The sequence below is a fragment of the Phyllobates terribilis genome, unplaced genomic scaffold (assembly GCF_046119375.1).
Source record: "Phyllobates terribilis strain yellow unplaced genomic scaffold, ASM4611937v1 Scaffold_8__6_contigs__length_399053987, whole genome shotgun sequence".
Lineage (NCBI taxonomy): Eukaryota > Metazoa > Chordata > Amphibia > Anura > Dendrobatidae > Phyllobates > Phyllobates terribilis.
Window position 1 is genome coordinate 376,679,651 of NW_027362768.1, and position 18,348 is coordinate 376,697,998.

The 18,348-nt window shown below is 44.8% G+C and overlaps 1 protein-coding gene across 2 annotated transcripts in view; it reads left to right on the forward strand.

Moving 5' to 3' along the window:
- The first annotated feature begins 2,062 nt into the window (after positions 1–2,062).
- The window catches only part of PLXND1 (plexin D1), a 136,991-nt gene continuing 120,705 nt past the window's right edge, over positions 2,063–18,348 (forward strand). Inside the window, exon 1 of one of the 2 annotated variants that reach the window (XM_073644999.1) lies at positions 2,063–3,357. In XM_073644999.1, the coding sequence (XP_073501100.1) occupies positions 2,212–3,357 (1,146 nt within the window). In that variant the 5' untranslated portion in view covers positions 2,063–2,211. The remainder of the gene's footprint in view (positions 3,358–18,348) is intronic. The other variant, XM_073645000.1, reaches the window with a different exon arrangement.

Here is an 18,348-nt window from a genome sequence, read left to right on the forward strand (position 1 = left end):
AGGAACCTCCACATGACAGCCCACCTGCACCCTGCTGCAGCCCCTACACTAAGGTAGGAACCTCCACATGACAGCCCACCTGCACCCTGCTGCAGCCCCTACACTAAGGTAGGAACCTCCACATGACAGCCCACCTGCACCCTGCTGCAGCCCCTACACTAAGGTAGGAACCTCCACATGACAGCCCACCTGCACCCTGCTGCAACCCCTACACTAAGGTAGGAACCTCCACATGACAGCCCACCTGCACCCTGCCAGCCGGAGACTTTCTACTCATTTCCATAGAAGTTCCCATTAGATTTCTCGTTTCAGCAGCTGATTATTTTTTTATGTTTTTGTTATTATTTTTATAAGTTTTGGTTTTTTTTCGGCTTCTTTTTAGTTTTTTTTAGTTTCCACAAAGAAGACACTGCAAAAAAAATCAGATTTTCCAGAAATGTTATTTCACCATCCTGATCATGGAGTGTCGGAATTACACCATGGTAACTGGGTCAAAAGCCCCCAAATTGAGATTAAGGGGACAATTTCCCAGAATCTGTGATCATTTTGCTGGGATTTGTAGTGCAGAGGTAGCAGTTGCACCTGGGCCCTGAAACCTGAGGAGCCACAAAAGTGGCTACAAGAAAACACCAGGACTATAAATGGCAGAAGCCAGGTGGGGGCAGAGCTGCAGACAATAGGCAGACACAGGCTAATTACAAGCCCCTTATGCTGAGACTTGTAGTTCCACAGGCAATAGGCACAGGCCACGTATATTCAATTGTGCTGAGACTTGTAGTTCTACAGCCAATACACAGACTGCATACAAGCCATTGTGCTGAGACTTGTAGTTCAACAGCCAATAGACACAGACCACTTACAATCAATTGTGCTGAGACTTGTAGTTCTACAGCCAATAGCCACAGACCACTTACAATCAATTGTGCTGAGACTTGTAGTTCTACAGCCAATAGGCAGAGGCAATTTACAAGCCAATGTGTTGAGACTTGTAGTTCTGCAGCTAATAGGCACAGGCACTTTACATGCCCCTATGCTGAGACTTGTAGTTCTGCAGCTAATAGGCACAGGCCACGTATACTCAATTGTGCTGAGACTTGTAGTTCCTTACCAATAGGCACAGGCACTTTACATGCCACTATGCTGAGAACAGCCACTACACAGACTACATACAAGCCACTATGCTGAGACTTGTAGTTCTACAGCCAAGAGGCACAGGCAACTTACAAGCTCTTATGCTGAGACGTATCATTCTACAGCCAATAGGCACAGACCACTTACAATCAATTGTGCTGAAAGTTGTAGTTCTACAGCCAATACACAGACTACATACCAGCCACTGTGCTGAGACTTGTAGTTCTGCAGCTAATAGGCACATGCCACTTACAATCAATTGTGCTGAGACTTTTAGTTCTACAGTGAATATACAGATGACTTACAGGTCACTCTGCTGAGACTTGTAGTTCTACAACCAATAAGCACAGACCTTTTACATTGCGCTCTGCTGAGACTTGTAGTTCTTCATCCAGTAGATTAGCCATTGTGTTGGGACTTGACGTTCTACCATTGTAGCTGTAAGCTTACTCTGCCTGAGATGAAAACTGCATTTAATGACTTCCATATCATGCCTGGTACAATTAGGATCTGCCCAGCAGACAATGCACAGTGCCACACACCATACCCACCCTGTGCCACTCCCTTATCCAACTGGTTTCTAGGAAAGGGATACCAGGAGGAAATTTCTGTTAGAGACCCTAAAGTCCACATACACCCCAGTCACCCCCCCCTCCCCGCCTCCATCTTGCATTACTCATTGTTCTGACTTATTTAGGGTGACAAAGTTTATTTTTGCAACATTAGGAACAAAAGGAAGAAAAAAATGCAAAATGTAATCATTCTCACATGACAAAGCTGGGGAACATAGTGGTGAGGAGGGAGAGACTGCAGAGCTGGGGGAGAGGGGAAGAGACAGGGGGCTACAGGCATATGTGACAGTCTGCAAAGTTAGAGAACAAATGAGAGTGGAGCAGAGGGGAGAGCAGGAGGAGTGGAGAGGGGGAGGGTCAGTGAGCTGAGAGCTGGGGGGCTGACACACTGAGCATCAGTTTAGTAGAGGGATCCAGGAGCAGAGACAGCTCCAGCAGCAGAGACAGCTGTGCCCCCCTGGTGCCATGCAGGACTGTGCCAGGACCGGCTGAGCTGCCCTGTGCCCTCATGGCTCCAGCACTCGCCATCGCGCTCCTCCTGCTTCTAGCTCCGGCTTTTGGGCTTGAACTGATCAACAGGTTCCACTGCAGCCAACCCACCAACAACTTCATCGTGGACGGTGCAGGACAGCGGGTGTACCTGGCTGCTGTCAATCACCTGTACCAGCTGAGCAGGGATCTACGGCCGGAGCTGGAGGAGCCCACCGGACCTGTGCAGGACTCCCCCCTGTGCCATGCCCCCCAGATCCCGGAGTCCTACTGCGAGTTCCCCAAGACCTGGACCCCCAATTATAACAAGATCCTGGAGCTGGACTCGGAGCAGCGGCTCCTCCTGGCTTGCGGCTCCATTCACCAAGGACTGTGTGAACTGCGCGTCCTGGGCAACATAACGCAGCGCGCGGTGGCGTTCCCCCCGCGCAATGTGGTGCCCAGCATGCTGAACGTGGCTGCCAACCACCCCAACGCCTCCACGGTGGGGCTGCTGCTCAGGAGCCCAGAGGGGGACACCCGGCTCCTGGTGGGGGCCACCTACACCGGCTACGGGAGCCAGTTCTTCTCCTGGAACAACAGTGTGGCGGACCTGCGCTTTGAGAACAGCCCTGAGATCTCCATCCGGGCACTGAACACCAGCCTGCCCGCCCGCCTCTTCACCTTTGACATTAGCCCCTCGGATGATAACATCTTCAAGGTGAAGCAGGGCAGCAAGGTGCAGAACCGCATGGTGTTCGTGCGCGCGTTCCTGCAGGGCGGCTTCGGCTACCTGGCCATGAATGTAGAGCCCGCCTCCACGGAGAAGGAGAGCTTACCCAGCAGCGTGCTGGCGCGGATCTGCCTGAAGCCGGACCCCCGGGGAGAACCGCGTAAGCTCACCGAGTCCTACATCCAACTGCGGCTGCGCTGCGAGGGGCCCCTGGGCGCTCTGTACGGGCGCCTGCTCTCCGTGTACGCGGAGCCGGGCCGGATATTCGGGCTGTTCGAGGGGAAGAAGGAGGCTGCGCTCTGCGCTTACGGGCTGGAGGAAGTGGGGCGCAAGATCCGCGGGGCGCGCACCGGCTGCTTCGTCACCCCGGGCAGTGGAGAGGTGTCCGTGCTGGCGAGTGTGGTGCAGGGCAGTGGCCCCAGCTGCGAGAGGAAGAACATCCTGAAGGTAAAGGTAATGCAGAACTATAGATGGGGAGCTGCTGCTGGGGTTACTGCCCTTGGGTCCTGTGTGTAGCGGTGCATGCTGGGAACATTGCATAAATATGTGCACCCGGGAGTGCTGCTGATGTTACAGTCCTTGGGTCCTGTGTGTAGTACTGCATGGTAGGAATGTTGCATAAATATGTGCACCCTGGACTGCTGCTGGTATTACAGTCCTTGGGTCCTGTGTGTAGTAGTGCATGCTGGGAACATTGCATAAATATGTGCACCCGGGAGTGCTGCTGCTGGTACCGTCCTTGGGTCCTGTATATAGTAGTGCATGCTGGGAACATTGCATAAATATGTGCACCCGGGACTGCTGCTGGTACAGTACTTGGGTCCTGTACAGGGGCGGACATATCATTGGTGCAACTTGTGCAGCCGCACAGGGGCCCAAGAGGTAAGGGGGGCCCATTTCTACCTCCAAAGCAAGTGCAGTTTTGCATTTTTAGGAGCTTTTGGGCTGCAAAGGGCCCATATATTGTTCTTGTACAGGGGCCCTCTTCTGTCTGTGTCTGCCAGTGGTCCTGTATGTAGTAGTGCATGCTAGGAACATTGCATAAATATGTGCACCCGGGAGTGCTGCTGGTATTACAGTCCTTGGGTCCTGTGTGTAGTACTGCATGGTAGGAACGTTGGATAAATATGTGCACCCAGGACTGCTGCTGGTATTACAGTCCTTGGGTCCTGTGTGTAGTACTGCATGGTAGGAATGTTGCATAAATATCTGCACCCTAATTTCGAAGACCACGACCAATTCTAATAATCTGCAATACAAGGGTTTATACCTCTCTAAACCCAAGGGTGGTCATACCATTGGAGCAACATGTGCAGCAGTACAGGGGTCCAAGGGGTCAGGGGGCCACATTCACCCCCAATGCAGGAGAAATGGTGCATTATGATGCTATTGGATTGCAAAGGGCCCATATACTGCTCTTGCACAGGGACCGTCCTCTGTCTCCGTCAGCCACTGTCTAAACCCTTTGGTACAGCTTAGAGATTTCATTTACGCAGGGTCTCCAAGTCATCTCAGCATGGAGGATGCACTTGTCAGTAGTGCAGCCTCAGGCCTTGGCCCGCTTTCGTCTGCACTTTGATCTACATAGTGGTGGCTTTACAAGAATATGGTTGAGGAATGGATCACTGAGCCTAGAAGAATGGAATGGGGGATCTACTGGAATCATGGAAAATCAAATGGCGTCCACGGATCGCTTGCATTTTTTGGTTTGGCAGAATAGATTGAACCATGACCCACTTTGCATTGTATGGTGGAGGCCTTTGGCGTGGGCGCTGTTGTCATTAATCTGCCAGGTCTGGGTGAACATCAGTCTATTTCCTGTATCTGCAGGCACAACAAGAATTGTTTGCTACACTTAGGTCACCAAGATGTTCTGCAGCAGCATCCTGAGCATTGCATTCATCTCTCTATTTCTGTTCCTGCTCAGATCTGCTGTATAAAGGGGTTGTCTCAAGTTCCTAAATGATTAAAATTGCAAAGTGCCTCTAAGACAATCAAGTTACAATTTACCTTTTAGTATTTTTCATTCTTTTCTGTGTAGCTCTTTGACTAGTTTACCAGCCACCCAGTGGTCTCAGAGTAGCCAGATACCTCGGCAAGCAGTGTATGGTTGCCATCTTTAGAGACTTCCAGCACTTCTCTGGAGCAGGTCTGGATCCGTCAGCCTTCAGTCCCATATACAGGTGCATCTCACTAAATTAGAATATCATCAAAAAGTTAATTTATTTCAGTTCTTCAATACAAAAAGTGAAGCTCCTATATTATATAGAGTCATTACACACAGAGGGATCTATTATATAGAGTCATTACACACAGAGCGATCTATTATATAGAGTCATTACACGCAGAGGGATCTATTCTATAGAGTCATTACACGCAGAGGGATCTATTATATAGTCATTACACACAGAGGGATCTATTATATAGAGTCATTACACACAGAGGGATCTATTATATAGAGTCATTACACACAGAGGGATCTATTCTATAGAGTCATTACACACAGAGGGATCTATTATATAGAGTCATTACACACAGAGGGATCTATTATATAGAGTCATTACACGCAGAGGGATCTATTATATAGAGTCATTACACGCAGAGGGATCTATTATATAGTCATTACACGCAGAGGGATCTATTCTATAGAGTCATTACACACAGAGGGATCTATTCTATAGAGTCATTACACACAGAGGGATCTATTCTATAGAGTCATTACATGCAGAGGGATCTATTATATAGAGTCATTACACGCAGAGGGATCTATTATATAGAGTCATTACACGCAGAGGGATCTATTATATAGAGTCATTACACGCAGAGGGATCTATTATATAGAGTCATTACACGCAGAGGGATCTATTATATAGAGTCATTACACGCAGAGGGATCTATTATATAGAGTCATTACACGCAGAGGGATCTATTATATAGAGTCATTACACGCAGAGGGATCTATTATATAGAGTCATTACACACAGAGGGATCTACTTTACGTGTTTATTTCTGTTAATGTTGATGATTATGGCTTACAGCCAATGAAAACACAAAAGTCATTATCTCAGTAAATTAGAATACTTTATAACAACAGCTTGAAAAATGTTTTTAAAATGCGAAAGTCTGTCCTACTGAAATGTCTGTTCAGTAAATGCCTCAATACTTGGTCGGCTCCTTGTGCATCAATTACTGCATCAATGCGGCAATGTGGCATGGAGGGATCAGCCTGTGGCATGGAGGGATCAGCCTGTGGCCCTGCTGAGGTGTTATGGAAGCCCAGGTGGCTTTGATAGCAGCCTTCAGCTCGTCTGCATTTTAGGGTCTGGGGTCTCATCTTCCTCTTGACAATACCCCATAGATTCTCTATAATAGATTCTCTATGGGGTTAAGGTCAGGCGAGTTTGCTGCCAATCAAGCACAGTGATACTGTGTGTAAACCAGGTATTGGTACTTTTGGCCGTGTGGACAGGGGCCAAGTCCTGCTGGAGAATGACATTTCCATCTCCAAAAAGCTTGTCGGCAGAGGGAAGCATGAAGTGCTGTAAAATGTCCTGGTAGACGGCTGCACTGAGTTTGGTCTTGATAAAACACAGTGGACCTCCACCAGCAGATGACATGGCCCCCAAACCATCACTGATTGTGGAGACTTCACACTAGACCTCCAGCAGCTTGGATTGTGGCCTCTCCACTCTTCCTCCAGACTCTGGGACCTTGTGGAGTGTGTCAGTGACTGCCTTCTGGACACCTGTCAAGTCAGCAGTCTTCCCCATGATTGTGGAGCCTACTGAAACAGACTAAGGAACCTTTTTAAACGCTTAGGAAGACTTTGCATGTGTTTTTTGTTAATTCTAATTTACTAAGATAATGACTTTTGTGTTTTCATTGGCTGTAAGCCATAATCATCAACATTAACAGAAATAACCACGTGAAATAGATCCCTCTGTTTGTAATGACTCTATATAATAGATCCCTCTGTGTGTAATGACTCTATATAATATATGAGTTTCACTTTTTGTATTGAAGAACTGAAATAAATAAACTTTTTGGTGATATTCTAATTTAGTGAGATGCACCTGTACTTCTTCCCTGCTATAGAGGAAAAGCGGTCTGTGTGTGCAGAATGGGAAGAGCTCAGTTCAGACCAACAGGGCAGCCATGCCGCTGGTTCAAACTGTCAATCATCAGAAGCATTCCTGAAGAAAAAGATGATAAAACCCCTTTAAGACCTAAATTACATGGGTGACTCCTAGAAGATCGATGATGTTGCATGTGATAATTTTCACTCATTAGATTTTTTAATGTATTAAAGGGGTTGTCACCTATCCACGGGATAGCTCATACCTGGATGTCTGACCACTGGGACCCCCAATGATTCTATCTCCGGTAATCCCATAGACAATGAATAGAACACAGCCCTCCATTCTAATGGGGAATTTCACCACACCGTTTTTGGAATTAGTGGGGGCCTCAGTAGTTGGACCCCCAACAATAAGCAAGTTACTTATTGAGGTGTGGAAACCAGCTTAGAAAAAGTTGAAAAGTTCTGCAACTTTTTTTATATACTTTGTGGATTAATTTCTGATCAATTTCAAGATCTCTGCTTGTTGTCAGTTAATGGGATGATTTCCGTTTATATCTAGAGACTAAAAAACCTATAAGGGTATGTGCACAGGGTGCGTTTTTGATGCGGCAATTCCTTGCGGAATTGGAGCCAAAGACGCATTGCAAACCTTATCCCATGATATCCTATGACGTTTTGCAAGATCTGTGCACATGATTAGGATTTTTCCTGACTGAATTTCATGTGCGGAAAAAGAAGCAGCATGTCCATTCTTTGTGCGTTTTTGCCTGCGTTTTTCCTATAAAATACATTGGAAAAAACGCATGGCAAATCTTGCAGGCAATTTTCCGCAGCGTTTTTGCTGCCAAGAGGTCCAGAACCTTGCAGAAACGCTGCAGAGATTTCTGCAAGCAAATACTGATCGTGCGCACATAACCTTAACAGACCTAACACTTCTCATTCCTGAGGGTTTATTTCAGTTGTATCAAGTCTAGACAATTGTCTGTAAGTTTTACACATCAGGAGCATTTCTATATCTCCAAGTTGTAGTAGTTTGCAGCAATGTATCAGTCTGGAGTCCAGGCTATGTAGTTAAAGAGGACCTGACACCAGATCAAAAATGGGCAGTTTTTGTTATTATTCATGCTGCTCCCCTGAGTATTTGTTTTTTATTTTTTTTTATGTATAATGTGTAATACATTTTAAAAACAAAAAACAGAATATATGGGAGCAGCAAGAATAAAATAAGAGTGCAAACTGGCTACTTTTGTCCTAGTGACAGGTCCTCTTCAATACAGGATTGTGTATACTGAATCATCTGTGAGAAGTATTATATCTGCTTATGAATATTAAGAAAAAATGTTCACTGACAGCAAGCTGACATCCTGGAAATAGTGGGGAATGGAAAAATAAAGTTGCAAAACTTGATTTACAATATATATATATATATATTTAAAATCCCATTTATTACAGCAGATGGATAACCGCACTTTAGTCTGGAACTTTGCGCTTCCAATCTCGGATTGCCCCTGGCTTTTTAAATTTGCTAAATAAATAAAAAAATTAGGCGATTAATCACGGATGACTTCGGGAAGGTGATTGAGCAATTAAAAAAATGCCTTTTTGCCTAAAGCCTGTTGCTTTAAGAATGACCAGTCTTTAAAGATGTGAAATTCCCTTGGAATCCGCTGAGGTCGCTCCTCCATAATTGTAAGACATATGTTATTCTGTTCCCACGCACGTCACCTTTGCAAACCCAGGACTGACCTTTTGCTGTGGATGACCCTTCTGTTGCACCAGGGGCATGCCCAGCATAACTGACCTCGTGTAGTTTATTTATAGCTGTGGGTGTGAGAGTTGTAAGAGGTCCTCAGTCTGCCATGCTGGCACTTGTAGTTCTACAGCTGCTTCTAATTCAAGTTTTTTTCTTTGCATCAGTTTCCTGTATTATCTCAGCACAGTAGGATAAAAGCATCAGAGACATGTGGCATCAGGGGGCATGATGCCCAATTAGGCAGGCATGAAGCACTTGCCTGGTGCCTCCCTGATGTGACTCCCTTGTGATTTTGCATTGCTTTACTCCTTGTAAGCAGTTTGTCCAAAGGTGGCCACAATAAAAAAAAATCAGCATACGTTGTCAAAGATGCCTGAGCGATGCCTTGTGGAACCCAAAAAAACTAAACAAGTACATATGTAGCAAAAAAAAAGTTACTTTGTATCCAGTCACAAGAGACAATAAAACCCAGTGTTTGATTTAAGGGGGAATTATGTCATTGCGCACGTCAAGTTTCCAGGTCGCCATTGTCAAGTTTGCCGCAGACTTACAGGAATGGGATCGTGTTTTATTACTTGTTCTAGTAAAAAAGGAAGCAAAGTGGCGAAGTTTATGGACTGAGTAAACTTCCTCCCGCTCCTTCAAGAAGAGAGACGTGGGTAACAGAGAGGTGTAAAGGCAGACACAGTCCAAGCACGGGACCATTGACACCAGAATGTAAGATTGTTCACAGCCTTTGTTACGACTATCTGTGGAGGTAAGGCCACGTTCACACGTTCAGTATTTGTAAGCCAAAATCAGGAGTGGAACTAGAGGAAAAGTCTCATAGAAACACGTCACTAATTCTGCATTTTTCTCCCACTCCTGGTTTTGGCTTACAAATACTGATGCAAAATACTGACCAAATACGGAACGTGTGAACGTGGCCAAAAGGGTATCAATCTGGAGCCCTGGCTGTCCATATTATGGAGGATTGTCTAGACTGGTTGCAAATGTAGCAAACCCTCAGCTGTAGGGAGATGTTAGGTCAAGACAAGTTTCAAGCACTATTCCAATCACTGGCCGCAGGCAGAGCTCGTGAAAGTGGTGGGAAATTGAAAAATAAAGTTTATATTAGAAAGTTGCAGAACTTTAAAATATAAGAAGTTAGTAACAATTACACAAAACATTTGGCACTTTAGGCCGTAAACGTTGCGCTTTTTCTGCTGCCTGTTTTCGGTAGGTGTCCGCACCATAATACAAAATAACACTCTTATTGCGTTTTGCTGTGTTTTTTTATATCAGTTTTCTCTTTTATTTGATGTGGTTTTTTTTTGTGGAGACTTGAAGTAGCGTTTATTCTTTTTTTTAGTACACAAAATGTTTGATTCTGCATTTTTTTCCATGCATTTTTTCACGCTAGAAGCCTATAGAGAAAAAAAACCCACACAGTTCAGCATTTTCAGATGCACAGTGGGCAGGAGATAAAGCACTGGATTTACTATACATGGGAACATGGCCTTAAAGTGAACTGGACCGCTAATTCATGTTACTGAGCCACGGCCTTCGTGAGCCCAGCTCTGTTATTTCAGGAAGGTATGTTTAATTAGAGCTGTTTCAGATGTCCCTGATAATGGAAATAATAATAATAATAATTTTTATTAATATAGCGCCAACATATTCTGCAGCACTTTACAATTAAGCGGGGACATGTACAGACAATAAATTCAATACAAGTAGAGACAGTTTAAACAGTTACATCAGGAGTGAAGCTTACAATCTACATGAAAATGGGGGACACAATAGGTGAAAAGTGCTTGTTATTTCAGGTCTAGCAATTATAATAAACTAGATGGTGGCCCGATTCTAACGCATCGGGTATTCTAGAATATGTATGCGGCGACCGGGCGCAATCAGCAGAACGTTGTTTAAATTTGGTGCCAAAATCGCTGATTGGTCGCTGCCGGCAACCGCGACTAATCAGCAAAACGGTGTTTAAATTTGGCGGCAATATCGGTGATTGGTCACGGGTGGCGGCCGTGACCAATCAGCGAACTGTGTTAGTGAGGACCGGAGAGCTTGTTTAAATTTGGCGATAAAATCGACCAATCAGCAGAGCGTTGTTTAAATTTGGCGGCAAAATCGCTGATTGGTAGCGGTCGCCGGCGGCCGCGACCAATCAGCAGAGCGTTGTTTAAGTTTGGCGCCAATCTCGCTGATTGGTCACGGCCGCCAGCCGCGACCAATCAGCAGAGCGGCGTTTAAATTTGCCGCCCATCTCACTGATTGGTAGCGGCCGGCCACCCCGACCAATCAGCGTCGTATTAGTGTGGGCCCGGGAGCGGCGCTGCTTGTGCGGCTCCGTATTAGCGAGGACCGGGGAGCGGCGCTGCCTGTGCGGCTCCTTCTGCTGCGAGAAGCCGGGAGATGAGCGGCTGCTCACAGCAGAAGCATCCCGACCGGCGGCGCCGCTCCCCGGTCCTCCGTTCACACTTGCTGTTGGGAGATCAGCGGGCCAAGCCGCTGATCTTCCGACATTAGCCGCATGGAGGTCAGCGGCGCCGGTCGGGGTAGTTGTACTGCTAGCGCCGCTCATCTCCCTGCTGCATCGCCGCTGACCTCCGTCCGCCAGATGAGCCGCTAACGGCCGCCATCTTTTTTCAGAAATCCCGCGGCGCTGATTGGCCGCTGCCGGACCAATGAGCGACGCGGGATTTCCAGGACAGACAGACAGACAGACTGACGGGATAAGACAGTTATATAGTAGATAGGGATTTTCATATAAGGCTGCATGATCCAGTCATCAGCCCGTATGTTTAAGTGCAATACTCAAGTATCGAGTGCAGTTATCGTGTGCATGGAGGGTGTGGAGACAGATGAGGAGTAGGGAGCAGATTCTGAATAATATTTAGAAGAAGGGAACAGGGGAAAGTTAGTTTACTGAGTAGTTGAGGTGGTAGGCTTGTTTAAAGAGATGGGTTTTTAAAGCGCGCTTCAAGACATGGGGGCTAGGCATCAGTCGGATCATCTGGGGTAGAGCATTCCAGAGAACTGGCGCAGCACGAGAGAAGTCTTGGAGATGGAGGTGAGAGGTTCGGATTATGGGGGATATTAGTCTTAGGTCATTTGTAGAACGGAGGGCACGTGTAGGGCGACAGACAGAGATGAGAGAGGAGATATAAGGCGGTGCACAGCTTTGTGGGTGAGAGCGATGAGTTTGTATTGTATTCTGTAGCAAACGCGATGTTGGATCCCAATGCACGGGTTGGCCGCACATCTCCTGACCCGAGTATATTTCTATGAAGCTGTCGCGCTTGGCTCAGATGTGCGGCCGGCCCGTGCATTGGGATCTGACATCATATTGATTATCGTTGACATCTGAATCAGCCCTTACGCCAAAACACTGCGGAGTTTCAGAGAACACATACTGTACATTTAAAAGTCGGCCGGGGATGATGCAGCAAAGGTGGCTAGTCCAGGAGGCAGGTCCCTGGCTGCTGCTCCCTGCCCAATCCTTATGAGTGACAGGTTCCTCCTGCTACAAAAACACAAGACCTGTCACTCTAGGGGAGCGGTGCAAGAAGTCCTGGGGGACCTACCTCTTGGACAAGTCATGGAGATACATAGTCCCCGGCCGGCTTTGAAATATACGTTTTCTCTAAAACGCCGTAATGTTTCAGAATAACATAACCTGGCTGAAATGACGGAGCCGGATCAATTGTTGGTTCCCTTTTATTTTAATTTCCAAAGTTAAAGTTTATCAAAGTAATTCAGCCGGTCCTGTGTCTGCTTACTTGTGGCAGCGGCCTCTTAGATTAGGTAAATGCAGATAATGGGGTGCAGGAGAATATGGCCCTAATTGTAATACTTTAGTTCTGTGTCATACACCATAAAATGAATTGAAAATATTTTGTAATATTTACAAAATATTTGCACAAAATGTTGCATTATTTCTTCATGACATTTGACTTTTCATCGACAGGATATGATATTGTTACTCTTCATGGGTTTTCTGAAACTGCTGAGGGCGGGCTGTGCAAGTTTGCTGTGTTGTGAAATTTCTCAAGAATTGGAAAAATATCTGACAAATAGATAAAAACAACCTTCATTTACTCTACACAAAAGACTTAGGTTTCATTCAGATGTTTGATAATTTTTGCGTCCCGAGAACATGTAACCCATTATTCTGATCAGAGTGAGGTTCAAGTGTCATCCGATTTTCTTGCACGTGGAGACATTAAAAAACAAACACACAGTTTCTCCACCTTTTCCTTTCTGAGAGTCCGTGAAAATCGGACTGCACTCATGTGTCATCCAAGTGTGGTCCAATTTTTTCACGGACCCATTGACGTGCATTGACGATTTCGATCCGACCCTTGGATCAAAATCGGACAGGTCATGCGATATTTGTTGAGGACCACTTGGTCCGAATAAAAAAAATTGAACATGTTAATGGTTCAATAGACTATCATGGATATTCAATAAGCACGGATAGCACTCGTACACAAAAATTGGACATTTAAATGTGGCCTTATTTTCTTTCTTTTTGCATAACCTTTGAGAATCCTGCTGGTTGTCCTTGGAAACAGTCAGCATTCTAGCTCCAGCACCCCAGACATATGTCTTAGCAACTTGTCTATATTCATATATGGCAAATTTAGGCGACTGAAAATCAGTTCCATACATAGGGTTGTTTCTGCAGCCGGTGCATGGATTTTTGCAAGCAGCGTTCACTTGCATAAGGCTGAAATTAGTGCAAAATTTCTGTGAAAATACACCAATTTTTCCTTTTTCCCTAAGCTCCTACAATGCAATGCTCTTTTGGAACAGGAGGCTAATAGTTTTCTGTATGCAGCTCTGAATGTGGAGTAGAAAGCATAATATAATTCAAATGCAACATTGCTCCACATTATATGACTTTGTTTCATAGCATAGACAGAACCACTGTCAGACACAAGACAGAAGAGACCCCTGTGCCAGGACAATATATGGGTCCTTTGCAGTCCAAAAGCTTCTCATAATGCACAATTCCACCTGCTTTGGAGGTGGATGTGGCCCCCAGACCTCTTGGGCCCCTGTGCGGCTGCCTTGGTTGCACCAATGATATGTCGGCCCCTGAACAGAACTAATGAGTTTATTTCTAAGAAGGGCGCAGAGTTACAAGTAGCTTCACTTACTATTAATAGGACCAATATCACCCCGTAGTATTACAATATGATGGGAGACGACCCCACATTCTGACCCTGATCCCAGCTGTGAGCGTAGACCTTGCACCCTGACCTGTCTTATCAGCACAGGTTGCAATAGTTCCCCTAGAACAATGGGCTTTATGGCAGCCTATATACACAGCTCTGCACCATTGACCTTTATGGGCTCACACCTGTATAGGAGTATCGGTGCAGTAGCGGTGGCGAGGTCACACATTAGACACCGCAGGTAACATCACAACCGCACAGGAGATGATTGAGCTGTACATAAAAGGAAAAAAACAATTCATGAAAACTGCAAAAAAAAGTTACAAATTGGGTATTTTCCAGATTTTCACACAATCTTAATATTCTCGCTTTGGTCTCCATTTTTTTCTTTTGTGTCACTTTGCTGTCAGATTTCAGATTGCGTCTCGTTTAGACGTCTAATTACTCATAAATGCCTGGGAGATTTATTTTTGACGGCTGCTATTTCCGTCTGAGTATACGTTGCGGATATTTTCGTACGTCTTTCTTACATATATAGTCAGTAATTATATTAGGACTATTATACTGGACTCTGCATGGAAGAAGAATAACTTAGCGGGAGGTAGGGGGTGGGGTGGCATATATGACAAGGACATTAAACCTGCAATCAATCTTCTATTTTTTGTTCTTCAGTTGATAATTATCTATTGCTCCCTGTTATCAGCCACTTCAGTCTGGCTTCTCTCCGCAGATACAATTACAATTGCATCAAATGTTGTATATTTTTGCTTTTCGTGCCTTGAGTTACATCCTTTCTTCTCCACTCACATCTAAAGCTGAAGCCAGAATTGTGCCGGTTTCCTGTTACCGGAGAGAAGAGCATTGTGGGAGCTCAGATATTATGGGGTTAAAGCCCAGCGGAGTGGAAATGAACCGCTATCTGTTTTCAAGGTCAACCAGCAAAAAAAAAAAATTGGAAGCAGCTTTGGTTGTGAATGGAGGAAACAAAACAGCAAAGTATTTACAAAGTTACCAAACTTTTCTGTACCCTGTCTCATCCATGATGCGGGGACCCGATAGCGGTCACGTCTGGTACATGAAAAGTAAAGTACGTGTATGTGCGGCGATACTCGATACCGCTCTATATTTACGCTGCCGCTTTATGAGAGGGCTGTGGATGTAAAGATGCCAGAAGAGTGAATTCCGACTCCTCTTTTAGCCAATAAAGCATTTTCTGGGAGGGAAATAAAGAGTTAGTTTGTTTTCCCACGTCCTCTGTCCCCGGCGCCTTAATGAGTCACAGACGCTCGGATCCCGCACTGAGCTCACAGCTGCTCCATTTCCCACGTCCTCTCCTTGTGGAAATCCGGAATAACTTGGATGTAGCAAGTAGCCCTTTTACCCGGGCTGGCGTACAGTGTAGGGACTACGATTCCTGTTCTCAAGATCAGTTATATCATAGGTTTGTAACTTGTAGCACACCAGCTGTTGCGAAACTACAACTCCCAGCATGCCCCGGCAGCTGCAAGCCAGATTTAGCAAGTAGTCCCTCTACCATGGGCAGAAGTGCAATGTAGGGACTGATATTTCTGGGTTCTTTGATATCCGAAATTGTGGCCTTCCAGTTGGTGCAAAACTAGAATTCCCAGCATGCGCTGACAGCTACTGGCTGGATGTAGCAGTAGCCCCCTACCCTAATGCAGGGGTGCATTGTAGGGACTGCTATTTCTATTCTCCATGAGACCAGTTGCCTCCTTGGTTTGCAAAGCTACAACTCTCGCCAACATGCCTTGACAGCTAGAAAAATAGCTAGTAATCTATATTCCATGGGCAAACTTGCAATGTAGAGACTAATATTTCTGTGTTCCTCATTTCTTAACAATCTGTGGCCTTTCAGCTGTTAGAAACGACAAATCCCAGCATGTCCTAATCGTTTAAGGGCACGCTGAATGTTGTAATTTTGCACCAGCTAGAGAGCCACAGGTCGGCGGCCATAAAATATCACTCCTAAATGAACTTCATGCATTTGTGTTCCTTTAAACCTTATTTTGGGAATTGCATTATGAGTAATTGTCTAAAGCAATGTAACTATCAGAATCAACCCCTAAATTCCGCAGTGATTGCAGCAGGTTGTCAGGCCATGTTGAGAGTTGTAATTGTGCCACAGTTGGAGTTAATGTGTTTCTTTAGACATGTGCTACACACGCTTTTGTTTGAATCCACTTTAAATAATTTTGATCCTGATTTTGGCTTACAAATACTGATGTCAAATACTGACAAAATACTGAACGCGGCCTTAGGCTATGTTCACACACATTGTGTTTTTTTTCTGCTGCTAACTTTTCTCTGGCAGGAAAACATCTGTGTTAAAAACGCAGGTTTTGGTGCGTTTTTTGTTGTGTTTATGCTGCGTTTTTTTGACCACCCATTACTTCCTATGGGTGAAAACACGCTGCAAATACGCAGCAAAAACACTGAAAGAAGTGACATGCTCTATTTTCCAAATACGGAAGCAAGGCGAAAAAATACGCAGCAAACAAAAAGCAACGTGTGAACAGAGAATTCTGGTTTCTCATACACTTTGCTGGTACTGCTAGACGACGCTGAAAATTTGCATGAAAATCAGCTGCAAAATACGCAGCGAAACACGTGTGTGAACATAGCCTTAAAGTCAGCAGTGGCCCTCTTCCTCGCCGCTGTTGTGATGTGCCGATGAGCCTTGTTCCAGCCACTTCTATTTTGGCAAGACCAGGTAAAAGGAGCTTGTTGTAGCTGGATTTGCTTTTCCCTTTATACATAGTATATCAATGAGTTGCATTTATAAAGAGGCACTCACTAAAATAGAAATTCCCCAGTATATATTATATGACTGGATATTGACCTTACATCTTTTATTCTTCTATTTCTGCGTTCTACAAAGTTTAGAGATTCAGTGAATTCTGTTTTTAGGGGGAAATCTGTTGTTTCAGGGCTGGAGGAAGAGCGATGTCTGGGAGTAATTTATGAAATGGGCATTTGGAGCACAATGTAGATTACAAGATCTATGTCAGATGTGTTCGCAGCACAATGTTTCAGCCGGTTATAATAATCCGCCTCCTGCGCAGCGTCTGCCATACATTCGTGGTAGACGCGTTTTACGTCCTTCTATTCTCCTCTTGCTTTCGGTGACTAGTCGTCATGTTACAGAATTTAAGGCGAAAAATGTTTGCTGGTTAAAAAAAAAAGAAGTGGAAATTGTAAATGAATCTGCCTGATCTGCGGGTTATGAAAATAGACCCTACTCCGAGGAATCTGGGGGAAGCGACGGAGCCGGCAGGAACAGTTTGGCTTCTTTTCCACGCTCCTGTGCTTTGTATGAACTCTCTGCCAATTGTCAGCGAACAATCCAAGTCGTGTTGTGTCCCCCTTAAATACTTCGTAGCTGCATCGTAAATCGGTAATGCAGTTTGATAAGTTTAGAAAAGGGTTCAAAATCATTTCTCCTGAAAATCACTTCTCCTTTATTCAAACCTTATTGAAATGTGGGTACATAAGAAGAAAAAAAAAAAGGGAAAATTGCAGCCTACCATGCATATGCCATAAGGGTCCACTGGTGCACGGAAATCCTTGGTAGCAAATCCAGGAATGAGAAGCAGTAGGAAGTAGATTAGAAAAACTCCAGCACCTTCTCGATTGTTTTCAGTCCATAGTTATATATATGTCTTTTAACTATAGCAATGTAATCTATGATTAAGAACCCCTGTTTGGTTCGAAACGCGTAAGGTCTGCCTTACATATGGCGCTTTTTTAATGGAACTAATAAAATGGACGTTTTAACTTTACATTTCTTGTGATGGATACGGAGAAGGTGCTGGAGTTTTTCTAATCTACTTCCTACTTATTGAAATGTCGCAGGGAAAAAAATAAAATTTGCTCGGATTTCAGGACATGTTGCGACCTTTCATTTTTGCAGCTTGGCCGTTACATTTACATTTTATGGATGCAAAAAGATTCGCCATTTCTGAACCCACACTAATAAAACTATAAAAAGTGAAAATCCCAATAATATGGCATCTGACCATCCAGAAACCCCTTCCCCCACCAGTCAGTAGAATTACATTGAATCACATGCTACAACGATGGTAATGTAGTACTAAAAATCACTACGAATAAAACCTCCATGGGTCGCGTTCTTCTATCCAGCCATTTTTGCTATATCTGCTCCAAGGAAAGCTGGGTGAAGACCAATATGGCTGAATGTAAACCAAGATTGACCCTCAATTATTTGCACATTAAGGGATTTTTTTATTATTTTAAGGGCGAACACTTATCCAAGAAAGGAATGTTCAGAAACCATCGACATTAACCCCCTTGGTGCAGAGGGAGCTGAGCTTGCTTGGTATGGTGCAGGTGTCGGCTGTGTAACACAGCCGACACCCAATAGTAATGGATGATAATTAGCTCTGATTAGAACAGTT